Raw genomic sequence first — 24,121 nt, forward strand, 5'->3', positions numbered from 1 at the left:
TCCCTCCCTCCTGGTCTCTCACCTGTCTCCACACCTCCTCTCACCTCCTACCACCCCTCAGCATGTTCCCTGAAGGCTGAGGGTCTCTGGGGCTCAGTCCCGGTCTCTCTTTCTCTCTCTCTCTCTCTGTCTCCCCACCCCTTCCCCTCAGCGTGTTCCCGGGGGAGCTGAAGGAGGTGTTTGCATCATGGCGGCTGCGCTGTGCAGAGCGGGGCCGGGAGGACATTGCTGACAGGCTGATCAGCGCCTCGCTCTTCCTGCGCTTCCTCTGCCCGGCCATCATGTCGCCCAGTCTGTTTGGACTGATGCAGGAGTACCCAGATGAGCAGACCTCACGAACCCTCACCCTCATCGCCAAGGTTATCCAGAACCTGGCCAACTTTTCCAAGTGAGGGAGACTTCAGGACGGGCGGGTTGAGCCGTGGGCTTCTGAAGGTCTCCTGAGTCACCAGAGCATCTGTGCCCCTGGCTAGGTTTACCTCAAAGGAGGACTTCCTGGGCTTCATGAACGAGTTTCTGGAGCTGGAGTGGGGTTCTATGCAGCAATTCTTGTATGAGATATCCAACCTGGACACACTGACCAACAGCAGCAGTTTTGAGGGCTACATAGACTTGGGCCGCGAGCTCTCCACACTTCACGCCCTGCTCTGGGAGGTGCTGCCCCAGCTCAGCAAGGTCAGTAGATGTCCCCTCTGTCCCATCCCCAGGAACTTCCACAGGCACCCAGGCTGAGAGACTATCTCTGCACACAACTCTCACCACCTTCCCGTTCCCAGAAACTCACCACCACTTCCAACACACCTCACGACACCTCTACCCGTGGCCTCCGAGGCCCTTTTAGGACTGGGCACTCACTCACCAAGTGACAGCTTTGTCCTTCCAGGAAGCCCTCCTGAAGCTGGGCCCGCTGCCCCGGCTCCTCAGCGACATCAGCACAGCCCTGAGGAACCCTAACATCCAAAGGCAGCCGAGCCGCCAGAGCGAGCGCGCTCGGTCTCAGCCCATGGTGCTGCGCGGGCCGTCAGCCGAGATGCAGGGCTACATGATGCGGGACCTCAACAGGTGAGCACCCTGCCCCACACCCTCTGCTCTGGGAGCCCGACCACCCCTGGGTGCTTCCTGCTGGGCCCTGGACAGACCTCTAGACCTCAGGAGGGGCGAGCAGAACGTCCTTAGGGACAGTGGTTGGAGTACAGGCAGTGGGAGGCTGGGAGCTCTTCAGAGCCAATGAGGGAGAGGTGCAGAGCCCAGAAGTTCTTGGTGGCTTCTCGCTCCAAGTTCAGCTGAAGCAAGAGGGACCCTGCTGCAGCTGGCCTGCTTTGTTCCCCTGACCACCCACTGCTTGTCCTTAGGCTGTGTGTCAGCCACATGGTACCAAGATCGTCAGGTGTCTCTGGGACACTTAACCCCCCGCTCCCTGCTCCCCCATGCCACCTTACCCCAGAGGGCTCTCCATGTCCAGCACTCAGAGAAGCAGCAGGTGGGGCCAAGTGGGCCCTGCAGCCCGGCATCCAGTTTGACGGGGGAGGGTCGGGTCTGGGCCTCAGCTCTGGATGGTGTCCTTCATCTTGCGATTACTCTGCTGTTCCTCACCCATGTCTTCGTCTGCAACACCACGCCTCTCCCACTATCCTTCCATCATCGTCCACACCTCTCTCCTCCTCCCATCTGTGCTTGCCCCTTTGCATCTCTCTCCAGCTCCATCGACCTTCAGTCCTTCATGGCTCGAGGCCTCAACAGGTGAGGGCTCTGTCCTGCCCACCCTTCTGTCCTGCCGCACTGGCCTTCACCCACCTCAGATCCTCTCCTTCACAGTGCACCTCATCTCCTCCATGCCTGCCCAGACCAGCCTGCCCTCCTCCTTTTCCAGGCCTTATGCCCTTCCTAGGCCTTGTCCCTTCCCTTCTCCCTCCTCCCTGCCTTGCCTGCCTCTCTAGGGCGGCCACCACCAGCTCTCAGCCCTCCGGTGGGTCCCGCTTTTCACCTAAGGCCAGCACCAGCCTCCAGGCTCAGGTGCCAGCAGTCCTGCCTGGCCTTACTGCCTGTGTCCCCCTTTCCTCCCAACAGCTCTATGGACATGGCTCGCCTCCCCTCCCCAACCAAGGAGAAACCCCCGCCGCCCCCTCCCGGTGGGGGTAAAGACCTGTTCTATGTGAGCCGGCCACCACTGGCCCGGTCCTCCCCAGCATACTGCACGAGCAGCTCGGACATCACAGAGCCGGAGCAGAAGATGCTGAGTGTCAACAAGAGTGTGTCCATGCTGGACCTGCAGGGCGACGGGCCTGGGGGCCGCCTTAACAGCAGTAGTGTTTCCAACCTGGCAGCTGTTGGGGACCTGTTGCACTCAAGCCAGGCTTCACTGACAGCAGCCTTGGGGTTGCGGCCTGCACCTGCCGGGCGCCTCTCCCAAGGGAGTGGCTCTTCCATCACAGCAGCCGGCATGCGCCTCAGCCAGATGGGTGTCACTACGGATGGTGTCCCCGCCCAGCAACTGCGCATCCCTCTTTCCTTCCAGAACCCTCTCTTCCATATGGCTGCCGATGGACCAGGGCCCCCAGCAGGCCATGGAGGGAGCAGTGGCCATGGTCCACCTTCCTCCCATCACCACCACCACCACCATCACCATCACCGAGGGGGAGAACCCCCAGGGGACACTTTTGCCCCGTTCCATGGCTATAGCAAGAGCGAGGACCTCTCTACAGGGGTCCCTAAGCCCCCTGCGGCCTCCATCCTTCACAGCCACAGCTACAGTGATGAGTTTGGACCCTCTGGTACTGATTTTACCCGTCGGCAGCTCTCACTTCAGGACAACCTACAGCACATGCTCTCCCCGCCCCAGATCACCATCGGTCCCCAGAGGCCAGCTCCCTCAGGGCCAGGAGGGGGCAGTGGTGGGGGCAGTGGTGGGGGCGGTGGGGGCCAGCCACCTCCCTTGCAGAGGGGCAAATCTCAGCAGTTGACAGTGAGTGCTGCCCAGAAACCCCGGCCGTCCAGCGGGAACCTATTGCAGTCCCCGGAACCAAGTTATGGTCCTGCCCGTCCACGGCAACAGAGCCTCAGCAAAGAGGGCAGCATTGGGGGCAGCGGGGGCAGCGGTGGCGGAGGGGGTGGGGGGCTCAAGCCCTCCATCACCAAGCAGGTAGGTGAGGGTAGGGTAAGGTGGCGTGGGTGAAGAGCAGGGAGGGAAGCAATAGTATAGTCTGGTGTGACAACTTTCTCACCTTCTTTGTTCACTAAACAAACGTGTGGCATTTGGCTTGTATTCTCACCGTTCAGGAGGCAAGGTGATACAAGGTGACACGAGTTCTGAGGGCAGCTAGGGCTAGGTAGTGGTATTGTCTCTAAACAAGAAGCTGACAAACGTAAGGAGAGAGCCCTGAGCAATGTCCTGTGAACCGAGGCACCGAGGGTGTGTGGATGAGCAGTGGAGGAGCCCAGCCTTGCCCCTCCTCTGGGCAGGCCGGCAGGCAGGCAGGCAGGATTGCCTCACTAGTGCAGAGGGAGCAAGGCTCAGGCAGGGTGCAGGCCTGGGGGTCATTTCTGTGTTCTCTGCCTCTGAGCACGCCCTCCCTTTCCCACCTTTCTGCTCTCTGCCCCTCCTTGCTGGTCACAGCATTCCCAGACTCCATCCACGCTGAACCCCACGATGCCGGCCTCGGAGCGGACTGTAGCCTGGGTGTCCAATATGCCTCACCTGTCCGCTGACATCGAGAGTGCACACATTGAGCGGGAAGAGTACAAGCTGAAGGAGTACTCGAAGTCCATGGACGAGAGCCGACTGGACAGGGTACGCCGGCCTTGCCCTCCAGCCCCGTCCCCTTTCTCATGCCAGGGGAGGAGGGCCGTCTGTCCTTCCAAGGAAAAACATCTATGCTCAGATAGTAGGGTAAAAAGAAAACAGACAGCCCTTTTTTCTGTTAAGGGCAGAAAGATTTCTAGCCCAACTCTCTTTGTGGGTAATGTATACCATTTGTCTATACCGTGGGCTGGAGAGTGCTGTTTAAGCTCTGAGGAAGAGAATGGCTCCAGGATTAGGGCGAGTGTGAGGAAACCACCCCAGCTGAGCCTGGTGGCAGAGGCCTGTGGACTGAGGTCAGCAGGAGACTAAGTCAGGAGATGTCGGTTCAAGGCCAGCTTGGGCAACTTAATGAGGCCCTGTTTCAAAATACAAAGCGAGAAGAACGCCCTGGGACAGCGTGTGTGGTAGAATGTTCGCTAGGATGCAGGAGGCTCTAGGTATCAGCGAGTTCTACCAGAGGGTCAAGCACTCACGCCCCAGAGTAGCTATCCCAAGCTCTGAGTCCCCTCCTATGGGGTAGAATGACTGCTTAGGCCGTCAGAGGACGCTAAAAGCTTTTAGGGTTGCCTTTCCTGCCCTCCTGCCCGTAAGATGAGGGACCCTCACGCTCGTTGAGGACAGCCCAGTCCAGCACGGCACACAGCTTTCCAGCTGGGAATATGCGCTGCTGGTGGCTGGTGGCTTCCTGTGTGGCACGTGTGCACCGCTGCAGTCCGGGAGCAAAAGCTTTAGTTATTTCACTGTTAAGTTGTGTGTGAGCTAGGGTAGAGCTTGGTAGTGGGGCTCTGGGTTTCATCCCTAGCACTGGGAAAAGGCAGAGCACACGCGCTCTACATGTAAGCCGCGTGGAGCCCAGACTCGTGTTAACAGTTGTGTTCTCAGCCTGTGAGCCCTTTGACCTTTGTCTGCAGGACAGGACTAGGGGGGCACATGGGAGACAGCACCTCCCCCCTCACCCAGCGTCTTTTTCTCCCTCCCCGCTGTGTCCCGTGTTCCTATGCATGTGTGAGGTGTGGCTCATTTCTGAGGTGTGGGACTGACTTGGATTTTGCTCCACCATGAAGCAGCCTCAGTATTACTTCAGGCTTTCTCCTGAGCAGATGGAGTGTGTTCATAGGCAGGGAAATGGTGGGGTACTTCCTTGTGCCCTGGCTGAAGTGACAGGGACGGGAACAGGCTGGCAAAGCCAAGGCTAGGCGCCTCTCACAGTGCGGGGTCGTGTGCCCGGCGGGCAGGTGAAGGAGTACGAGGAGGAGATCCACTCACTGAAGGAAAGGCTACACATGTCCAACCGGAAGCTGGAAGAGTACGAGCGGAGGCTGCTGTCCCAGGAAGAGCAGACCAGCAAGATCCTGATGCAGTACCAAGCCCGCCTGGAGCAGAGCGAGAAGCGCTTGAGGCAGCAGCAGGTGGAGAAGGACTCCCAGATCAAGAGCATCATTGGCAGGTGAGGGGCGGCCCGGGGAGGGCGAGGGCGAAGGGGAGACCTGCTCAAGGTGTTGAGCGGTCGATCCCTTACCGCCAGCACTGCTTACACACAACTCCCGAGGCCCCAGGGAGCTACAGCAGTGCCTTAGTCTAGCCATCAGCATCCCTCCCAGCTCTCCCTAATCCACAGCTCCCCCAGCAGTGCCTACCCACTCCTGTGTCCCTGGCCGGAGCTCCTTGTTCAGGCTTGCAATGGGTTCCATTAGATGAGGTTTTAGCTTGTCAGTGCCCCAAAGGACCTGCTTGCTCCTCAGGGGCCACCACAGCCAGAGCCAGGTGTGCTCTGATCTAGTGTCATGTGAGACATTTGATACCACTGCAGGGACTGTCTTATGAGACCGCTTCAAAGTCTTCAGTGACTCAGGCACGGGGCACTGAAGCTCCGCCCTCTACGCAGGCGCAGGGCTTCTAGGCTCTGGCTGGCAGCATCTTAGAGATACAGAAGCCTAGCTGTACGCAGTTGTGCACACTTTTTTGGTTGTTTTGAGAGAGGGTTTCTCTGTGTAGCCCCGGCTGTCCTAAAACTCGCTCTGTAGACCAGGCTGTCCTCAAACTCAAGAGATCCACCTGCCTCTGCCTCCCAAAAGCTGGAATTAAAGGTGTGCACCCACACCACCTGTTTACTTGTGCACACTTTGAATGTGTCTGTAACCCCACATTTAGGAGGCTGAGGCAGGAGGGTGATCTCAGCTCCACGGTGCGCTCTAGGCTTCCCTGGCTACAATGTGAGACTCCATCTGAAAACAACCAATGGGAGAGATCAAGTCTGCTTTCATGGGTTTGAGAGATGACTCAAGTGCTTGAGAGGACACACAGCTTTTCTAGAGAATCTGAGTTAAACTCCCAGCACCCACGTCGGGTGGCTTCTCACTCTCTGTAACTCCAGTGCTACAGGGGCGTCTGATACCTTGGGCCTCGGTGGGCTCCTGCACTTGTGTGGGCTCCACACACAGATACACAATTAAAATATATAACAGGCTTGGTGGCAGTGGGGTGCACGCCTTTAATCCCAGCACTCAGGCGGCAGAGGCAGGCAGATCTCTGAGTCTAGTAGAGTAAGTTCCAGGACAGCCAGGGCTACACAAAGAAACACTGTCTCAAAAACAAAGAAATAAGAAGCTGGGTGTGCGGATCCTTGCCTTTAATTCTGTCACATGGGAGGCTAGGGCAGGCAGCTCTCAGAGACAAGGTCAGCCTTGTCTACACAGTGAGGTCCGGGCCAGCCAGAGCTACACAGTGAAACAACATATGTGTCTCTAAAAAGCCCCAGGAGGCAGGCATGAAGATCCCTGGGAGAAAGTGGAAAGCAGACTCTGGTGACAGCGTCTTTTGGGTACTGGGGGAGGAGGAATTCTGCGAGGAGGGGAATGTCCAAGGTTTTTCCAGAGTTGCAGGGGTTCCCCAAGGCCAAGAGTACTACAGGTGGGCTCTGAGTCCGTGCCGGCCACTAACCCCACTGAAGCCCGTCCCTTCAGGCTGATGCTGGTGGAGGAGGAGCTGCGCCGGGACCACCCCGCCATGGCTGAGCCGCTGCCTGAACCCAAGAAGAGGCTGCTCGACGCTCAGGTGGAAATTACAATGTCATTTATGTTCTCCGTGTGCCATCCCCATCCATCCCACCGTCTCTGTGCACTCACCGCACCAGCTGTGCCGCCCTGGCCCCACCCCCGTCCGTCTGTCCGTCTGTCTCCCGTTGTCCTCAGTTTGTCTATTCATCTGCATCCCGTTGTCTGTGCCTCTCTCACTCCGTAGTGCCAGCCTTCCTCCTGTGCCTTCCGGTCCTCTCCCACTCCTGCCTGCGTCTCAGGGCTGCCACACCACCTGACCTCAGCCTCTCAGCCCTGCCTCCTCCTAGCCCAGTCCTGTCTGCTCCCTCAGCTCTCCTTACTCAGGAAGGCTGATGGCTCTACTGGATAGAAGGGAGCATAGTATAACCTGAGCTGTAATTTCTCCGGCCTGGGTACCCTAGAGACTCAAAGCTCCCTTGACTTCCATTCTGACTCCTTGGTGGAGCCTATGAAGCCTCTTGCCCCTGGTTCTTCAGATGCTAAAGGCCTCTCCCAGAGACCCCTTTCCTTAGTTGAAGTTCAACCTTCCTTTGGCCTCTGGTGTTTTCCTGAAGCTACTAACTCCTGTCACCACCCTCTCTGCTCCTCAGACAGCTTCCAGGCCTTTCTGCACCCTGGCCCCCGCTTCCCTCAGATCCTGCTCTCTCCTGTCCATATTCCTCCTCCCTCTGCTCTGACCACCAGGCCTCCCTGCCACCACCACCAAGCTTCCTGACCCCATGACCCCACTCTCTCCCCCTGCAGCTCCTCATCAGGTAATTCTCCTGGTTCCGCTTTGACCACGGGCGGAGGACACTGGGGGAGGTGACTCCGGACCACTGCAGGTTGGTGGTGAAGCCCACCCCCTCCAACTCTCTGGAGCCTCTGCCCTCTCACTGCTACGCACCACACCCAGAGACCCTCCACAGGCCCCTCCCTCCTGACACCTCCTGCACAGACCCCCTTCCCAAGGTACAAGCAGGCTCACCTGCTGGCACCCCCACACCTACCCTTCCATGCTTAGCAGTACCAACTGAACCCTCAGAAAGACCAACACAGTTAGAGGTTCCCCAGTTCTCTCCAGACCGGCCCCACAGCCACCTCCTGCCACCACCCGCCTTTCCTCTACCTATCCAGTGTCTGTCTGTCACCCCCCATTTCACCAGAGCGTCCTTGGGAGCTGGGATGTTGGAGTGGGTGGGACAGGGTGGAGGGATATTGGGCTGGGGCCAGGTTGGAGGGCTGTGCTGACTGCAGCAGGTAGGTTGGGGTTCCCGGTTCCTTTCCTAATCCCTCACCCCCTCCTGCTGTCGCCTCCTTGCTCCTTTTCCTTTGCCCTTGTGAGGCAGAAGGAACCTGAGGCCTCCTTACTTCTCCTGGGTGAAGTTGGGAATGGAAGGAGCCCTGGAGAAAACGCTGTAGAGACGGCGTGGCAGTAAACAGAGCAGGTAGCACATGACAAGCGAGAGTCTGGGGCAGATGTGAGGCTAGACTGAGTTTCATGTGGCCTGTAAGTTGGAAGTGAGGAGAAACAGGCTCTCTAGAATGTATTCAGGAGCTCAGTAGCCATATTTGGTACCAGGCAGGGGCACCAGGAACAGATGTTAAATAGCCTCTTCCGACAGCCAGCGCCCAAGCTCCTGTGGCTAATGCCGTGCATCCCTCCCCTCTGCCCAGGAGCCTGTCAGGACACAGAATCCAGTCCAAAGCCAGTGAGCGGGAGGCTGTCAGGGTGCCTGTCCTGAGACACATTTCTGTGGGAGGAACTGTGGTGGACAGGGACTCCTCAACACCTTTTCTCTCTGCCTGCCCGGCCTCTGTCAAAGCTGTCAGTGATCTGTAAACAAGTGCTGAGAGACACCAAGGAACCTCGCCATTTAGAGGACTCCTGCAGTGAATTCTTTTGTAAAATGAGTAATGGCACCCTAATTTACCCAGTTTCTAAATTTGGGTTCGTGAGGGCGTAGGGGCATGCCCATGTCGTCATGAGCAGACAAGCAGAGTGGAGGCCATCTGAGGGTTCCTTCCCCTGCTCTCCTGCTGCGTGCACTCAGGGTATCCCACTGCCTGCCTGTGAGATACCCAGAGGGCCAAGGGGGCAGCTGTTTAAGGTTATATTTTGGGTGGCATTGTAACAACAGGTGAGTCTTTGATTCTGACATGGGGCGGGGAGCTGATCTTGGAAACCTTCACTTTTTTGTGTCCTTTGGAGAAAAGGTCAGATATAGATAACTTCACGCTGCCCGACCTAAATGTGGCTTAGACAGCCACATCTGTACTTTGGACATTTGTTCCTATTTGTAGGCCTTGATCCCCTGCAGCCCAGCTACTATGTAAAGCTAGTAGCATTCATTTTAAACACTAAGTATGTGTCTAGCACTGAGGAGCCACACGGCCCCTCTCCCAGCACAGGCACAGAAGGCTGCGCTGTGGGTAAAAGAGCTGTAGAAGCTTCTGAAAATAGGTCCAGGAGTAGCCTAGGGTCTGCTACTCAAGCTGGAAACCTGGGGAGGTGAGCTGAGACAAGAGAAGGATGGGGTGGGGCGGGGAGGGGCAGGGAAGGATGGGAAGTCAGTCAGTCCACGAGTGCAGTCTGGGCACAGTGAATGCCTGGTGGGTCCTGCGCCCTTTGGGATATAACAAGCCTTTCACAGGGCCCCATATCCGATATGTACAAGTCATAACCGCAGCAAAATTACAGTTATGAAGTAGTAACAGAATCATTCGCCGGTTGTGATGACCCCATGAGGAATTGTAGCAAAGGGCTGCAGCATTAGGAAGGCTGAGAACCACTGCTCTAAACCTGTGAGTCATTCCTACCAAGTGTGCGTGCGAGGGGTCTTCATACAAGATGTCCCTCCACATCACTTCCCCATCCCCACCCTGTCTGCAGTACAGCGAAGCCTAGTTTGGGATGTTAGACTTGAAAGGTCCACTCTGATAGCTGACAGAACTGAATGACTATGTCTGTTTAGTGAAATGCTTGTCTTCAAAACACAGTAAGTAGAACTCTGAACAAGGCCTCCTTCCACACAGGCCCTCAGGGAGCACAGCCTAATGAATGAAGTCTGTCTGCTGGTGTAGGTTAAGTCCCCCTCCCACAGACATATTTCCACCAATTTGTTTAGCACACTTTTTTTTTTCCCTCACAGATAAAGGAGAACTCAAGGCCTGCTTTTGTTCAAATTATTAACAAACTTGCAGATCTGTAGGGGTTTGCACTAATGAGGTTTTGCCATACTGCCTCCTCTGGTTCCTCAGTGCGCTCTGGAATTCCTGCCTAGGTGGAGGCTGCTGGGAGGGGGCTCCATGGAAGCGGGGCTGGGACCGGGTGGGTTACATACATAGACCCTGAAGTGGGCGTATACTGGAGGGAAGGTGAGAGCTAGCTGGTTTTGAGCTGGTTTTCTGGTGTGTAGCTCGAAGGCTCCTGGTAGGAGTCGGGGTGGATTCCTGGAGGTGAGAATCAAACAGGAGTGGGGTGGACACGGCTGTGGAGTGGGCTGGGTGCAGGTAAGCACAGCTTGGGGCTAGCATCCTGGCCCCCGCGAAGCGTCTCAATAAGTCCGCGCTCTCCTCTTTGGTGTCTTGCAGGAGAGGCAGCTTCCCCCCTTGGGTCCAACAAACCCGCGTGTGACGCTGGCCCCACCTTGGAACGGCCTGGCCCCCCCAGCCCCACCCCCCCCACCCCGGCTGCAGATCACAGAGAACGGCGAGTTCCGGAACACCGCAGACCACTAGCCCACCCAGCATCACAGACCTCCTTCCCTGTGCACCCTACCCCGGCCCACCCAGCGTCACAGACCTCCTTCCCAGTGCACCCGACCCTGGAACATCACCAACCACCAGGACTGGACGTCACCAAGGGACAGCGGGATTGTCTCCCTTAACGCCTCCTTGGGGCACCCATCTGTCAACCCCACTGCTCCATTCCAGGAGGGAGAGTGGGACCCTCAGCTGCCCTCTCACCCCAGGACACCACCTACCCCACACAGACCCCTTCACTCTGGGGTGCTATCCCCATCCTCTGCCTCACAGTTCCCCTGAGCACTGGGGGACAGACCCTCACCCCCACACTGGGGGTGTGGCACCTCCAAACTTTCAACTTCAGGGTGATTTTTTTAGCAGTAACCAGAGCTGACAATCTATAACCCCCCTCTACCACCCCATTTTGGCCTCCCCTGCCCCCCTTGTTATGGGGAGGGGACCCCGGGTGAGGGGGCCCTATTACCCCTTGATTTCTCAGGAGCGTCTGGGGGGGCTCAGCACGCACAACTCCTTCTCCTCTTTCCACTCTTACATTAACTCTCCCCACCCAGAACCCAGATGGGGTGGAGGGGGCCACCGGGGCAGGGAGGGGGCGGCAAGGGGGGAATGGGAGTTGCCTCCCCTTCTTCCCACACCTGATCTGCTCTTGGCTGGTCCCAGAGCGGGGTGAGGGGGCTTATGCCCCCCCCTCCCCCAGTGTGTTGGGTGGGGTGGAATTGAGGTTCGGATGAGGGGGTTAGGGTTTAGGAGGCCATGTGTGTTGGGTCGTAGAGGACAGATTAGCTGATCTGCCCTACTCCGACACACAGCCAGTCCTCTACCCCTTCCCTCTCTTGTCTCTACTCCCATGGGGAGGGGGGAACTTACTCTAGGAAAAGCCATGTCTCTCTCCCCCAGGATGGGGGGACCTGTGTTGGAGGATGGGTGTTTGGGGGCCCCCTTACATGACTCTGTCCCCTGGGGGAGGTAGGACAGGGCTGGGCTTCCCTCTCACCCTCCCCCTCACCCAGTCTCCCTCCCTCCCGCCAGCTCCACGCTTTTTCGGTGTTTTCTGTACATAGCTCTCTGGCGGAACAGGGGAGGTAGGATGGATGGGGTCTGGGTGGGTAAACCATGAAGGGGAGAAACCCCTCCTGGGTACCCCTCTTCTCTGACTGCTGCCCTCTACCCAGCCTTGTCTCTTCACCCCTTCTTGCGTTTGGTATTGAGAATTCTTCCCAGACTCCAGACTCGACCTTTCTTTTGTATGAACAGCTCTCCTTCAAACTTACCCCTCTACATACACCCACCCAGCCGGGGCCAAATTTATACTTATATAAAAGTTGTAAATATGTGAAATTTTATCCCATTCCCTCTCCTCTGCTTCCCTACATCAGGCCTTACCCTTGGACCTCCTCCCTCCTCTTTGGCTGTTGTAATTATCTGGGGTTTGTACTGTACATAATTGGGGTGGGGGGCTGGGAGGCGACCCCTCTGTACAGAGCTTCCTGGCTCCCTAGCCCCACCCCTCATTTCCTTCCCCACCCACCACCTTAAGAGTAGGGAGAAGATCTTCTTACTCATTTTTTTTGCTGTTTGTTTACTCGTTCTCCTTTCTGCTCCTGCTCCCAGACTCTTGGTCCCCACCCCCATCCCCCCACACCCCCTCTTTTCTCCCACTCCCGGGTCCATTTCCCTTTTTTTTTCTGGAGTGTGTGGTGAAACAGAAAAATCATGTTTAATAAACGGAGATTGTTCTTTTATCGCTGGGCTGACTTTTATTTTTGGTTTTTCAAGACAGGGTCTCTGTGTGGTTCTGGGCTGTCTTGGAACTCACTCTGTAGACCAGGGTGGCCTTGAACTAGCAAGATCCGCCTGCCTCTGCCTCCTGGGACTAAAAAAGCGTCTGTCGCGGGGGGGGGGGCTGATTTTTTAGCCTGGGGTCTCCAGAACCACCTGAAGGCTGACAGGGACTACTTTGGGGGAGAAAAAGTAAAACAAAATCATGTCTTCTTCCACTACACACTGCTCGAGTCAGGAAAACTATATACGGCAGGGCCTTTCTGGTGAAACTCCTACCCCCGTTCTCTACCCGCCGGACACTCGACCCAAAGGCGCTGAGGCTGGGAACCGGCTTTTAACGCCCGAAAGACTCCAAGTGCAAAACCCTCTCGACATAGGGTTTAATTGTGAGGACGCTTGTCTGCGAAATGGAGGAAAGAACCCGGGGTGCTCAGCATGTGTGCGCTCCAGACTTCTGACCTGGCTGCCCCACGTGCACGCGGAGGACAGCCGCATCTCCTACCTCGCGCGGCAAGAGTCGGGGGGATACACACACCGCGCTGCGGAGCCAGTCACTCCCCTCACCCCAGAACCCGCAGAACCACCCTCCTCATCGGCCGCTCATCCCGGAAAACATTCGCCGCCGCTCCAGCAGCCCGCCCGCCCAAAGCCCCGCCCCTCCGACTGACCAGCCAATGAGGAGAGGTCTTGTAGGCCGCCGCTCTCCCATTGGCTGCAAACCAGGTCCGGCCCTCCGCGCCTGGCTGCAGTGGCGTCCGGCGGAACTGCGGCAGCTTCCGGCCGGCCAGGCGCAGTGGATGCGAGGAGCTCCGACGCGGTCGTGCGTGCGGTGGGGGCGTGTCGGTGGGAAGTCGTGGGGCCGGAGCTCGCGGAGCCGGCCTGTCCGAGCAAGGTGAGGAGGGGCGAGCGGCGGCGGAGGGCGACTGAGCCAGCGAGGCGGGGCGCCATCCCTTCCCTACTTGGCTTCCGCTGGGCCTGGAAGTGAAAACCCTGGTTAGTGTTTTGCTGGGTTTCTTGGTGGGCGGAACTAATACACAGAAACTTGTCACTGAAGAGTTTTCAAGTGTCGGTGGGGAGCGGCTTGAGGCAGGTCTCATACCCCGAACTTGTGTGACCCTAGTCTCTTTCCTCTGCAGTCTTCATCCACGGGTTTTATTTCTCCCTCCGAGGTAGCCATGGATGCTTCGACTCCTTTGCCTCCCGCACCCTCTTCTCCGAGGTGTAACCCAGCCCCACAGACAATCCACATTGATTTCCCTCATCATAGCTCTTCGCTGCTGGAATCCCTGAACCGCCATAGGCTGGAGGGAAAGTTCTGTGATGTATCCCTCCTGGTTCAGGGCAGGGAACTGAGGGCTCACAAAGCAGTGTTGGCTGCTGCCTCTCCTTACTTCCATGACAAGCTGCTATTGGGGGATGCGCCCCGACTCACTTTACCGAATGTCATCGAGGCAGATGCGTTCGAGGGACTGCTTCAGCTCATCTATTCAGGAAGCCTCCACCTGCCATTGGATGCTCTTCCTGCCCATCTCCTCGTGGCCAGTGGCCTTCAGATGTGGCAGGTAGTAGATCGGTGCTCAGAGATTCTTCGAGAGCTAGAAACGTCCAGTGGAATTTCATCTGGTGGAGGAGCCTCCAGCCTCACACTTCTTTCCACAACATCTGCAGGAGGCTGGTGCATTCGCTCTTCCCCTTTCCAGAACCCAGGGCGGTCCTCCGCTTCCACAGAGAATTCTGCTGCCCCTGAGAGCCCCAGTGGAGGGGAGGGGGGTGAACTAGAAGGAATGTTACAGATTCAGGTCAAAGTAGAGGAGGAAGAGGAGCAGAGGTCAGCAGCCCCACCCTTTCAGACCCCTCAGCCTGAGAGAGTGTCAGGAGCGGTTTCCCAGGCTTGCGGATCCCACCCGTTGCCTACATCGACTCTTCCCAGCAAACCTTCAGAGGATGAGAACTCAACACTTGATCCTCCTGCCCCTCCCGTACAAACTTCCCAAATCTTATACGTTAACCAGGAAAACGTCGAGTGTAAGGAGGAGACATCAGGAGGCAGGACTCTGTCTGGAGGAGCAAAGGAAAAGACCAAAGTACTGCCTGGAGAGAACTCTGAGGAAAATGGGGAGCTAAGATACTTGCTGTCCTCAGGAGGAGGGGAGACGTCTGGGGCAGGAGACCCATCCTGGAAACCAGTGGATCTCCATGGGAATGAAATCTTGTCAGGGGGCGGAGGACCCGGAGGAACAGGGCAGGCTATGCACGGGCCTGTGAAGCTAGGAGGGACACCCCCTGCAGATGGAAAGTGCTTTGCTTGCTTGTGTGGAAAACGGTTTGCAGTCAAGCCGAAACGAGACCGACACATCATGTTGACCTTCAGCCTTCGTCCCTTCGGCTGCGGCATCTGTAATAAACGCTTCAAGCTGAAGCATCATCTGACAGAGCACATGAAGACCCACGCCAGAGCTCTGCACGCGTGTCCCCATTGTGGCCGCCGGTTCCGGGTCCAGGCTTTCTTCCTTCGACACCGGGACTTATGCAAGGGCCAGGGCTGGCCCACTTACCACTGGACTTACAAATGACTACCGATGCTCTGTAGTGATTTCTAGGACAAGATAGCCACTGCTGCTGACGGACTTACCTTCCACCACCTCAGTCCTGGATCGTGTGGTCCTTCCAAGAGATTATATATGTCATGTTGTGAACCCCTTACTCTTGGGGATGGGCCTCACCCTGGTATATTTGGAAGTCCTGTAGGAAGGTCATGCTTCTGATCACTCAACCGGAATGGCCCTTTTTGTATTGATAGCCAGTGAAGGAACTGCTGACCTCAGGTTATATTAGCAAGAGAAGAGATGGAGCAAAATGACCCAGTAACTCTATCCTCATCTTCATGAGGAGGTGAGGGAGCTGGTCTCCAACTAGGAAAACATTTGATTCAGAGCTCAAGTAATTGTCAGACTCAGCTCTGAGCGGCCTCTGCCTCACTGTCAACGGTATCCCGACTCTGTACTTTCTGTCATTTCTTTCCAGAAGCTTTTTAAAGTTGTACTTTTCTTTTCTCACCAGGAGACACCTTTCCCAAATATCCTTTTAAAAATGACTGGAGAGGTGGCTCGGGCACTGACTGCTCTTCCAGAGGTCCTGAGTTCAAATCCCAGTAGCCGCATGGTGGCTCACAACCATCTGTAATGGGATCTGACGCCCTCTTCTGGCCTGCAGGCGTACATGCAGACAGAGCATTCATACATTAAAAAAAAAAAGTACTTGAACATGAAGCAAGTGTCCTGCACACATTTAATCACAGCACATGGGAGGCAGAGGCAGGTGGATCTCTTCAAGTTCAAGGCCAGCCAGGGCTGCGCTCGGCGAGACCCTATCTTGAGGGGGATAAATAGTACTCGAGCACTTTAGCAAACTGAGCATTTCACAGGTTACTCTGAAAGCCCATCGCAGAGGGTCCTCCCTCAGAGGCCTTCACCTTGTCTTTCACTACCACTAATCACAATGACAGATGTGACCCAGGAACTCAAGAGGTGGCAGCTGGCCTACAGCGCTCCCAGGGTGGCATTTCCCCCACTTAGAGGATCTCAGGGTTGAACCCACACATGGTGAGGATCTGCAGAGGAGCCACGGTGGGACCATGCTGCTCTCTTTTCCACCCCACCGACATCAGTAGAAACAACACCTTTGTAGAGGTAGAGGGGTAGATAGAATGGAGGTGAAGGGGAATTTAAATTATAATAAACTGCCCCGCAATCTAAACTGACAGTAGGCTGGACTGAGTAATTTATGTGCAAGAGATGTGAGAGCGGATGTGCGGGAGCTGCGTGTGTTCCTTTTGCATCCAGTTACATGGCTGGGAGAAGAGTGAGGTGGTTTCACAGAGACGTGACGGACAGTGCTGTCCCAGACTCGGGTCCCGCCGGAACCTCAGGTAAGTTAGCTATTGTTCCAGAGTCTGACCTGCTCCTGCTCGGTTCTCTGTCTTGGTTTGTTGAGACCTTGTCTTTCCGTCTAGCCCAGACTGGCCTCAAACTCATGATCCTCCTGCAACCCCTTCAATACTAGGATTACAAGCACTTACTGACAGGTCTGGCTTATGTCCACTTTTTGAAAGGCTTCGTGTCACATGATATTAGCTTAAATTATTTCCTAACTTCTTGGCAGTATGCGTAGTGTTGGATGGCACTTTTTAATTTATTCTATAAATACTTAGAACAGAGAGCAGAGTGCTAGCCCCTGATTTTCCCTCACTGGGACAGTGTCTCAGTGAATAAGAGCTCTCACTGCCCAAACATGAAGACCTCAGTTCAGATCCTAGCACTCATGGGAAAAAGCCAGGTGTTGGTCTGACCAGAGGGTTGAGCAGGCACCTACTGACAAGCCTGACACCTCGAGTTTGTGCCCCAGAACCCACATGGTAGAAAGTGAGAACCTGCTGGGGGCCACAGGGCAGCCTGCACAGGAGATAAGGAGTGGTTGCAGGGAGGGAGGGAGTCAGGCATGGGATCCTAGGGAATTTCACAGCTCTGACTGACTAGCAATCAGGTGCCTCCATATTTATATAGGTTTCACAGAACACAGGTGGATTAATGATTATCCAGGAAGTACAGATTATGTGTTTGATTTTTCATTACATGTCCAGGGTTGCAAGTTCAGTCACAATTAGAAAATACAAACAACAGATTTGTTTTTTCTTTTTCTTTTTTTTTTTTGGTTCTTTTTTTCGGAGCTGGGGACCGAACCCAGGGCCTTGCGCTTCCTAGGTAAGCGCTCTACCACTGAGCTAAATCCCCAGCCCCCAGATTTGTTTTTTAAGATTTATTTATTTATTATATATAAGTACACCTTAACTGTCTGCAGACTCACCAGAAGAGGGCATCAGATCTCATTACAGATGGTTGTGAGCCACCATGTGGTTGCTGGGAATTGAACTCAGGGACCTCTGGAAGAGCAGTCAGTGCTCTAACCACTGAGCCATCTCTCCAGCCCAACAGAACAGATTTTAATGTTGAAGCGCCCACCCTGACCAGCAAGGAAGACGCAACACCGTCGGACTCTTCTTAACAGCCTTTATTGCAGGAACACCTAATTGTTAATACGGGGACCCCGGGGAACAAAGGCACTCGCCTTAAATACAAGACAGGCTGTGGCTGTAAATTTGTCCACTGGGGATTGGTGGAGTATGAAATACCTATTTAGCATGAATATCACCCTGGCCTTGTAGGTGCTGGGGGTATGCCAACACATGCACTGTGGGTGTTTACCACAAACGACCACCGGATGTCGGCGCCATCTTTAGCTGCTCCCTACATAATGTATCTATGTATTCATTTTGTTTTTTTCAAGACAGGGTTTCTCTGTATAGCCCTGGCTGTCCTGGAATTCATTCTGTAGACCAGGCTGGCCTCGAACTCAGAGTATGAACCTGCTTCTGCCTCTCCCATGAGTGCTGGGATTAAAAGGCATGGGCCATCATCACCTAGTGTCTAGTTTTGGTTTTGTTGTTGTTGTTTGGTGGTTTTTTGTTTGATTGGTTTTGGTGCTAGGGATTGAATCCAGACCCTCACACTTCCAATTATGAGTCTCACACGTGAGCGACAAGCCCAGATGAATCTTGTTCTTGTGGCACTGGACTGAAAATAAATTTCTCAGGCGAGCATAGGCTTAGATTTTTTTTTCTTCTTCTTTTTTTTTTTTAAAGATTTGTTTATTTTATTTATATGAGCACACCGTAGCTGTCCTCAGACACACCAGAAGAGGGCATCAGAACGCATTACAGATGGTTGTGAGCCACCATGTGGTTGCTGGGATTTGAACTCAGGACCTCTGGAAGAGCAGTCGGTGCTCTTAACCACTGAGCCATCTCTCCAGCCCTTAGATTTTTTTCAAAACCTACTTTAATAAGGTTTCTTAAAGGCTTTAACCTCCCTTCTAGCCCACCACCCACCAGAGGTAGTGGAAAGGAAAGGTTAATAGGCCAAAAGGGGAATGTGGACCTGTTTAGAAATAGTTCTTTTGGGCAGTTCCAGTCTTCATTGTCAGGATGTTACCAGTTCAGTCTGTAGGAATCAGCAGCCGTAGCTCGATCACTCACAAACACCGTTCACAAGTCAGCAGTGGCAGTTTGATCCAGAAGAGACCATGAGGCTCTGCCAGTCACCCCGAGTCCTTGGAAGCAGCAAGATCCAGCAGCAGCTCTTTGGTGTGTTTCTCTCTACAAACTCGATGATCAGCAAAGAAGGCAAGGCTAACCAATGCCCCAGCATCATCAGCGAAGCCCAAGGAAGAGCAGCCAAGAGTGGCAAGGCGAACCAATACCACACAGCGTCGCCCGTGGTCTGTTGTGTTATATCTAGACCCTTTCCAAATGTGTGTCCTCTTAAGTGTCCGCTCTAGCAAAATATCACATGCCCTTGCTCCAGGCAGCTTCCAGAAAAATACCATGTGTCCTCAGCAAAACACCCTCCCACATGTCTGAGCAAAACATCCTCTCATTAGACAGTTTCCAGAAAAACATCACACGACACAACTGAGCCTCCAAAGAAACCAGAAATTTCCACTTTAGGCGTGAGTTGGGGGATGTCAGTTAGTGGTAGGTTCTAGCCTAGCAAGTGAAAAAGGTCCACAAAATAAATCTCAGGCAAACTTTCAGGTTTACGTCTAGACTCAGCTAGAGCACCTAGTCCACACCTCAGTTGAGGCTTTCAAACCTCAATGTCATAGAAGTTTTTAATCTTAAACCGTGGTTTCTACCCTGCCTTTAACCATTTAGTTCCCAGGTAGAACACACACACACAACCCTTATATTTACAATAAGCCTTAGTCAGCATAAGAGCTGGGCGGATATCTACCCTTCATGCTATTACATCTACTTCCCAGTCAATAACTTCAGGATATAATTTGCCATGTTTTGTCTGGACTGCTCTTAACTCCAGTTAGCCAACCCATTTTTGTAAGATTCTTACCCCATGACACTTTCTCCTCTATGTCACCTCCTCTCCCACCTCATGGTTCCCCTGACTCCAAGCCCAGGAACCCTCAACGCTACCCATGCCTCTTCTGTCCAGCTATATGCTGTCAACATCTTTATTCACAGGTCAGGGATAACTTGGGGGGCAAGGTCACATAGCATTACATGGGTCTACATGTGGTCTCCGGGAGCAGCCAGTATTTAGCACTGCAGAACACCTCCATGTATGTAGGTAGCATTTACGTGTTGAAGAAAGGTTGAGTCTGCCCAGCTACCTCCATTCAGCCTGTGAACTTTAAAGCAGGGTCAGTCTTTGTTTTGAGAGTCTCTGGCTGTGCTAGAACTTGATTTGTAGACCGTGCTGGTCAGGAACCTCCTACAGAGATCCTCCTGTCTCTGCCTCCCAAGTGCTGGGATTAAAGGTGTACAACCCCATGCCTCTTTTAGTCTTTATGATGCTTGGTTATCCTATGACACAAACTTTTTTAAATATTTATTTTTAATGTATATGAGTACGCTAGCTGTCTTCAGACACATCGGAGGAGGGCATCGGATCCCACTACAGATGATTGAGAGCTACCATGTGGTTGCTGGGATTTGAACTGAGGACCTCTGGAAGAGCATCAATGCTCTTAACCACTGAGCCATCTCTCCAGCCCCGACACAAACTTTTTTTTTATTTATTAAACATTTATTTATTTATTATGTATACATCATACAGCTTTCTGCCTGCATGTATGCTTGCAGGCCAGAAGAGGGCACCAGACCTGAATATAGATGGTTGTGAGCCACCATGTGGTTGCTGGGAATTGAATTCAGGACCTCTGGAAGAACAGACAGTGAGTGCTCTTAACCTCTGAGCCATCTCTCCAGCCCCCCGACACAAACTTTTTTTTTTTTTCCTTTTTCTTTTTTTTTGGAGCTGGGGACCGAACCCAGGGCCTTAGCGCTTGCTAGGCAAGCGCTCTACCACTGAGCTAAATCCCCAACCCCCCGACACAAACTTTTTAATCATTACCTGATAATGTCTTTTTGTTCTGGACACATTTTTGCTGAGCCCCTCAGCAGTTTTACCTGTTAGTTGCATGGAAAAATTAAATTGGGGCTGGAGAGGTGACTTGGCTATTAACACTCCCTGCTCTCACAGACAACTCAGGTTCGATGCCCAGCACCCACATGATGGCTCACAACTGCCTATAACTCCAGATCCAGGGGACTCAGCTGCTTCTTCTGACCTCCTAGGGTACCAGGCATGTACACGGTGCACAGATATCAAGCAGAAGAGACACCTATACACATAAATGAAAACTTAAATATAGATAAGTCCAGCAGTGGTGACACACACCTTTGATCCCAGCACTTTGGAGGCAGAGGCGGGAAGAGCTGAGTTCAAGACCAGCCTGGTCTACAGAGTGTGTTCCAGGTCATTCAGGGCTACACAGAGAAACCTGCCTCGAAAAGACAAAAGTAAAAAAAATAAATAAATAAGTAAAACAGCAGGAATAGATTGAAAATGTTGGGCTGAGATGAACACAGTGACATAGGAGGAGCAGTAATTCAAAGTCAGCTTCAGCTACACTGGGCATTTAAGGGCAGCCTGGGCTATACAGCACTGCATAAGAACAAAAAGAAAAGAAACTTATGCCAGATCCCTTTCCGAAACATAACCCCGAGAGATCAGTGCTTTCCTGAAAAGTGACTTGGATAATATACCTATGTCCTTCACGGCAAAGCTCAAGAGGTCATGTGACCCTTGACCCCTTAATCACACTTGATATACAAGGCATATATATATATATATATTTTTTTTTTGTTGTTGTTGTTGTTGTTCTTTTTTTTTTCGGAGCTGGGGACCGAACCCAGGGCCTTGCGCTTCCTAGGCAAGCGCTCTACCACTGAGCTAAATCCCCAACCAAGGCATATATTTTTTAAGACTTATTTATGTATGTGTGCACTGTCACTCTCTTAAGACACACCAGAAGAGGGCATCGGATCTCATTACAGATGGTTGTGAGCCATCATGTGATTGCTGGGAATTGAACTCAGGACCTCTGGAAGAGCAGTCAGTGCTCTTAACCGTTGAACCACCTCTCCAGCCCCCAAGACATGTATTCTTAAATTCTGTGTGTGTGTGTGTGTGTGTGTGTGTGTGTGTGTGTGTGTGTGTGTGCATGCGCGAGTGCACGTGCACATGCTGCTTGCATGTGGAGGTCAGCACAGCTCGCAGAGTCATTTCTCTTCTGCAGCCACGTCAGTGCAGAGCTCAAACTCAGGTCGTCAGCCTCAGCAGCAGCACCTTTGTCTCGACAGACCCCTGTCCCCCTGTATGGCGTGTACTTCTTTCCCTGAGCTCTCAGGAGTGTTAGTGTAGGAACACTGGAGAGTGCTTATGCAAACCTGAGTGCGGTGTGGAATGTGCGAGCCTGTGTGGCTGAAGAAGCGCTTACGTGGCACATGGCTGTGCCACACATACACCGTGGAAACTGCTCACCCTCCTGATAGCCCCGTGCAGTTCAGGCTGACCTCGAGCTCACCGGGTAACCAAGGGTGGCCTTGAACTCCTGGTCCTGCTTCCACCTCCAGTGTGGCACTCGTGGCTCAGTCCCACACCCAAATGGTACGGCGCTTTTCTTGTTGCTGTGACCAAATACCTGGCAACCTACAGGTTTGTTTTTGGCTTCCAATCTGAGAAGACAAAGTCCATCTTCCTGGGGGAGTGGGGTGGGAGACAGGACAAGGCATCTGGATGCTGCACTGCAGTTGGAGCAAGGAGAGGTGGGTTCTGTTATTCCTCGAGATGAGAACTTCACCCTATGAAATGACACCGCCTACACCAGGTTACTTCCCATGTCAGTAGCACTTCCCTGGACAGCGTCAGGCTCCTGTCCCAGCTAATTCTAAATCCTAGCGTGTTGGCTAGATTAACTGTCACAGATGTGAAGGGAACTCTGACACACTCCATGACACTACGGACCACTGAAGTATTATGCTGCAGGGGCTGAACCAGCCACGCAAGGACAGATGATTTCCTTTTGCAACTGGCTTTGTGACGGTCGTCCTTGAAGACCTGCAGAGGTTGTCTACACTCCTAGAAGACCAAGCACCGTGCATGCCGGCCGGCGACGAGTGTGAGGGCTTTTGGCTCCTAGGTGTGCGGCTTCTGTTTCAGCAGAGGACAAAGCCCTGGAGGTGGGTGGATGGTGGGGATAATTCCACAGCTGTGCGAACACTGCTCAACGTCAGGACTGTACACAGACGAAATGGATAAAAATGGTAAACTGTATTAGCTGGAATTTAAGAGAAAGAAAAAGAGCCCCTCGGTGAACGAATGGAGGAAGGCATAAGCGCCAGTGGCTGCTCCATCACAAAAAGACAAGCTCCACTTGCAGAAAAATGCCACCGCCACATAGGAGTTAGTATTGCCAAAAATATCCACAGTGAAAAACGACGAGGCCTTCAGAGCTAACACAGAGGAAATGTCTGGGACCAGGAAGCAGGACAAGTCAACAAGCAAGGCTGAAACGGAGCACAGGCAGCTCAGCTTGACACAAAAGCACTTTGCAAGAGGGGAAAGGAGGGGGCTGGGGATTTAGCTCAGTGGTAGAGCGCTTACCTAGGAAGCGCAAGGGCCTGGGTTCGGTCCCCAGCTCCGAAAAAAAGAACAAAAAAAAAAAAAAAAAAAACAAGCACACAAAAGAATGTTCATGGCTGGCGGCCAGGGAGATGGCTCGGCGGTTAAGAGTGCCAACTGCTCTTCCAGAGGTCCTGAGTTCAAATGCCAGCAACCACACGGTGGCTCACAACCATCTGTAATGGGATCCGATGCCCTCTTCTGGTGTGTCTGAAGACAGCGACAGTGTACTTGCACACATAAAATAAATAAATCTAAAAAGAAAGAATGTTAATGGCCACAGAGATGACTCGGGTGGGGGTGGGGGTGAGGGTGGGGGTGGGGGTGAGGGTGGGGGTGGGGGTGGGGGTGGGGGTGGGGGTGGGGGTGGGGGTGGGGGAGAGTGCTATGGGTTGTGGGAGTGCTGTGCTAGTGTGAGGACCTGAGTTCAGATCCCAAGCACTACTCGTGAAAAGCTGCAGGTGGGGGCTGGGGATTTAGCTCAGTGGTAGAGCGCTTACCTAGGAAGCGCAAGGCCCTGGGTTCGGTCCCCAGCTCTGAAAGAAAAGAACCAAAAAAAAAAAAAAGAAAAAAAAAAAAGAAAAGCTGCAGGTGGCCTTTAATCCCAGTACACGGTGGCTCATAACTGCCTCTGACTCCAGTCCCCAGAGTATGTGAGTCCCTCTTCCGGCCTCCAAGGGCACCAGGCATGCAGACGGTGCACAGACATACATACAGGCCAAACATCCACATACAAAATAAAATAATGGAGTTTTTAAAAGAACTACAATATTATACTTCCTAAAGTACCCAGTCTAGATCCGTGTTTTTAAAGCTACCTAAAGTTTGACTGCTACGGTGTTCAGGTTACACCCACCCTGAAGTGGCGTGTTAGTTTGGGGTGGTAGCCCGAGTTGCCAGACACTTCCTGTAAGAACCATGAAGGACTAGGTGTGTCAATCCGTGGTAGAACTTGCCCTAGCGGATTCCAAGCTCTGGGCACTGTCCCCAACACCACAGCAGCCATGAAGACGTGCACACCCCTTGCCTTCTGATTTCTGTAGTTACTGAGAAGTGCCATCTGTCTGGGCTTCCATGCTCCGTGGGAAACCTGAGTTTCTTTCTGAGTCTCAGACGTCCCCACCGCCTTTGACTTAAGT

At 53.6% G+C, this 24,121-nt stretch overlaps 2 protein-coding genes across 7 annotated transcripts in view; both read left to right on the forward strand.

The window, feature by feature from the left end:
• Window positions 1–12,344, forward strand: part of Syngap1 (synaptic Ras GTPase activating protein 1) — a 30,294-nt gene extending 17,950 nt beyond the window's left edge. For 2 of the 3 annotated variants that reach the window (NM_181092.5, NM_001113409.3), the window contains 9 exons: window positions 152–388; window positions 474–675; window positions 884–1,062; window positions 1,699–1,740; window positions 2,068–3,139; window positions 3,614–3,787; window positions 5,035–5,246; window positions 6,763–6,853; window positions 10,430–12,344. In NM_181092.5, the coding sequence (NP_851606.3) occupies window positions 152–388; window positions 474–675; window positions 884–1,062; window positions 1,699–1,740; window positions 2,068–3,139; window positions 3,614–3,787; window positions 5,035–5,246; window positions 6,763–6,853; window positions 10,430–10,471 (2,251 nt within the window). In that variant the 3' untranslated portion in view covers window positions 10,472–12,344. Of the gene's footprint in view, window positions 1–151; window positions 389–473; window positions 676–883; window positions 1,063–1,698; window positions 1,741–2,067; window positions 3,140–3,613; window positions 3,788–5,034; window positions 5,247–6,762; window positions 6,854–7,599; window positions 7,680–10,428 lie in introns of all 3 variants that reach the window. The other variant, NR_144519.1, reaches the window with a different exon arrangement.
• Window positions 12,345–13,120: 776 nt separating this feature from the next.
• Window positions 13,121–23,247, forward strand: Zbtb9 (zinc finger and BTB domain containing 9). Of its 4 annotated transcripts, none has more exons than XM_017601590.3 (2): window positions 13,121–13,276; window positions 13,558–23,247. In XM_017601590.3, exon 2 carries the CDS (start codon window positions 13,560–13,562, stop codon window positions 14,955–14,957), a length of 1,398 nt encoding a protein of 465 aa, XP_017457079.1. In that variant the 5' UTR covers window positions 13,121–13,276; window positions 13,558–13,559; the 3' UTR covers window positions 14,958–23,247. The 4 variants fall into 4 exon arrangements, with proteins under 4 accessions (XP_017457079.1, NP_998729.1, XP_038954440.1 ...); NM_213564.4 differs by having other exon boundaries at window positions 13,141–13,276; window positions 13,521–16,144; XM_039098512.2 differs by having other exon boundaries at window positions 13,145–13,377.
• Window positions 23,248–24,121: the final 874 nt, after the last annotated feature.

The sequence above is a fragment of the Rattus norvegicus genome, chromosome 20, assembly GCF_036323735.1.
Source record: "Rattus norvegicus strain BN/NHsdMcwi chromosome 20, GRCr8, whole genome shotgun sequence".
In the NCBI taxonomy this organism is placed as follows: Eukaryota; Metazoa; Chordata; class Mammalia; order Rodentia; family Muridae; genus Rattus; species Rattus norvegicus.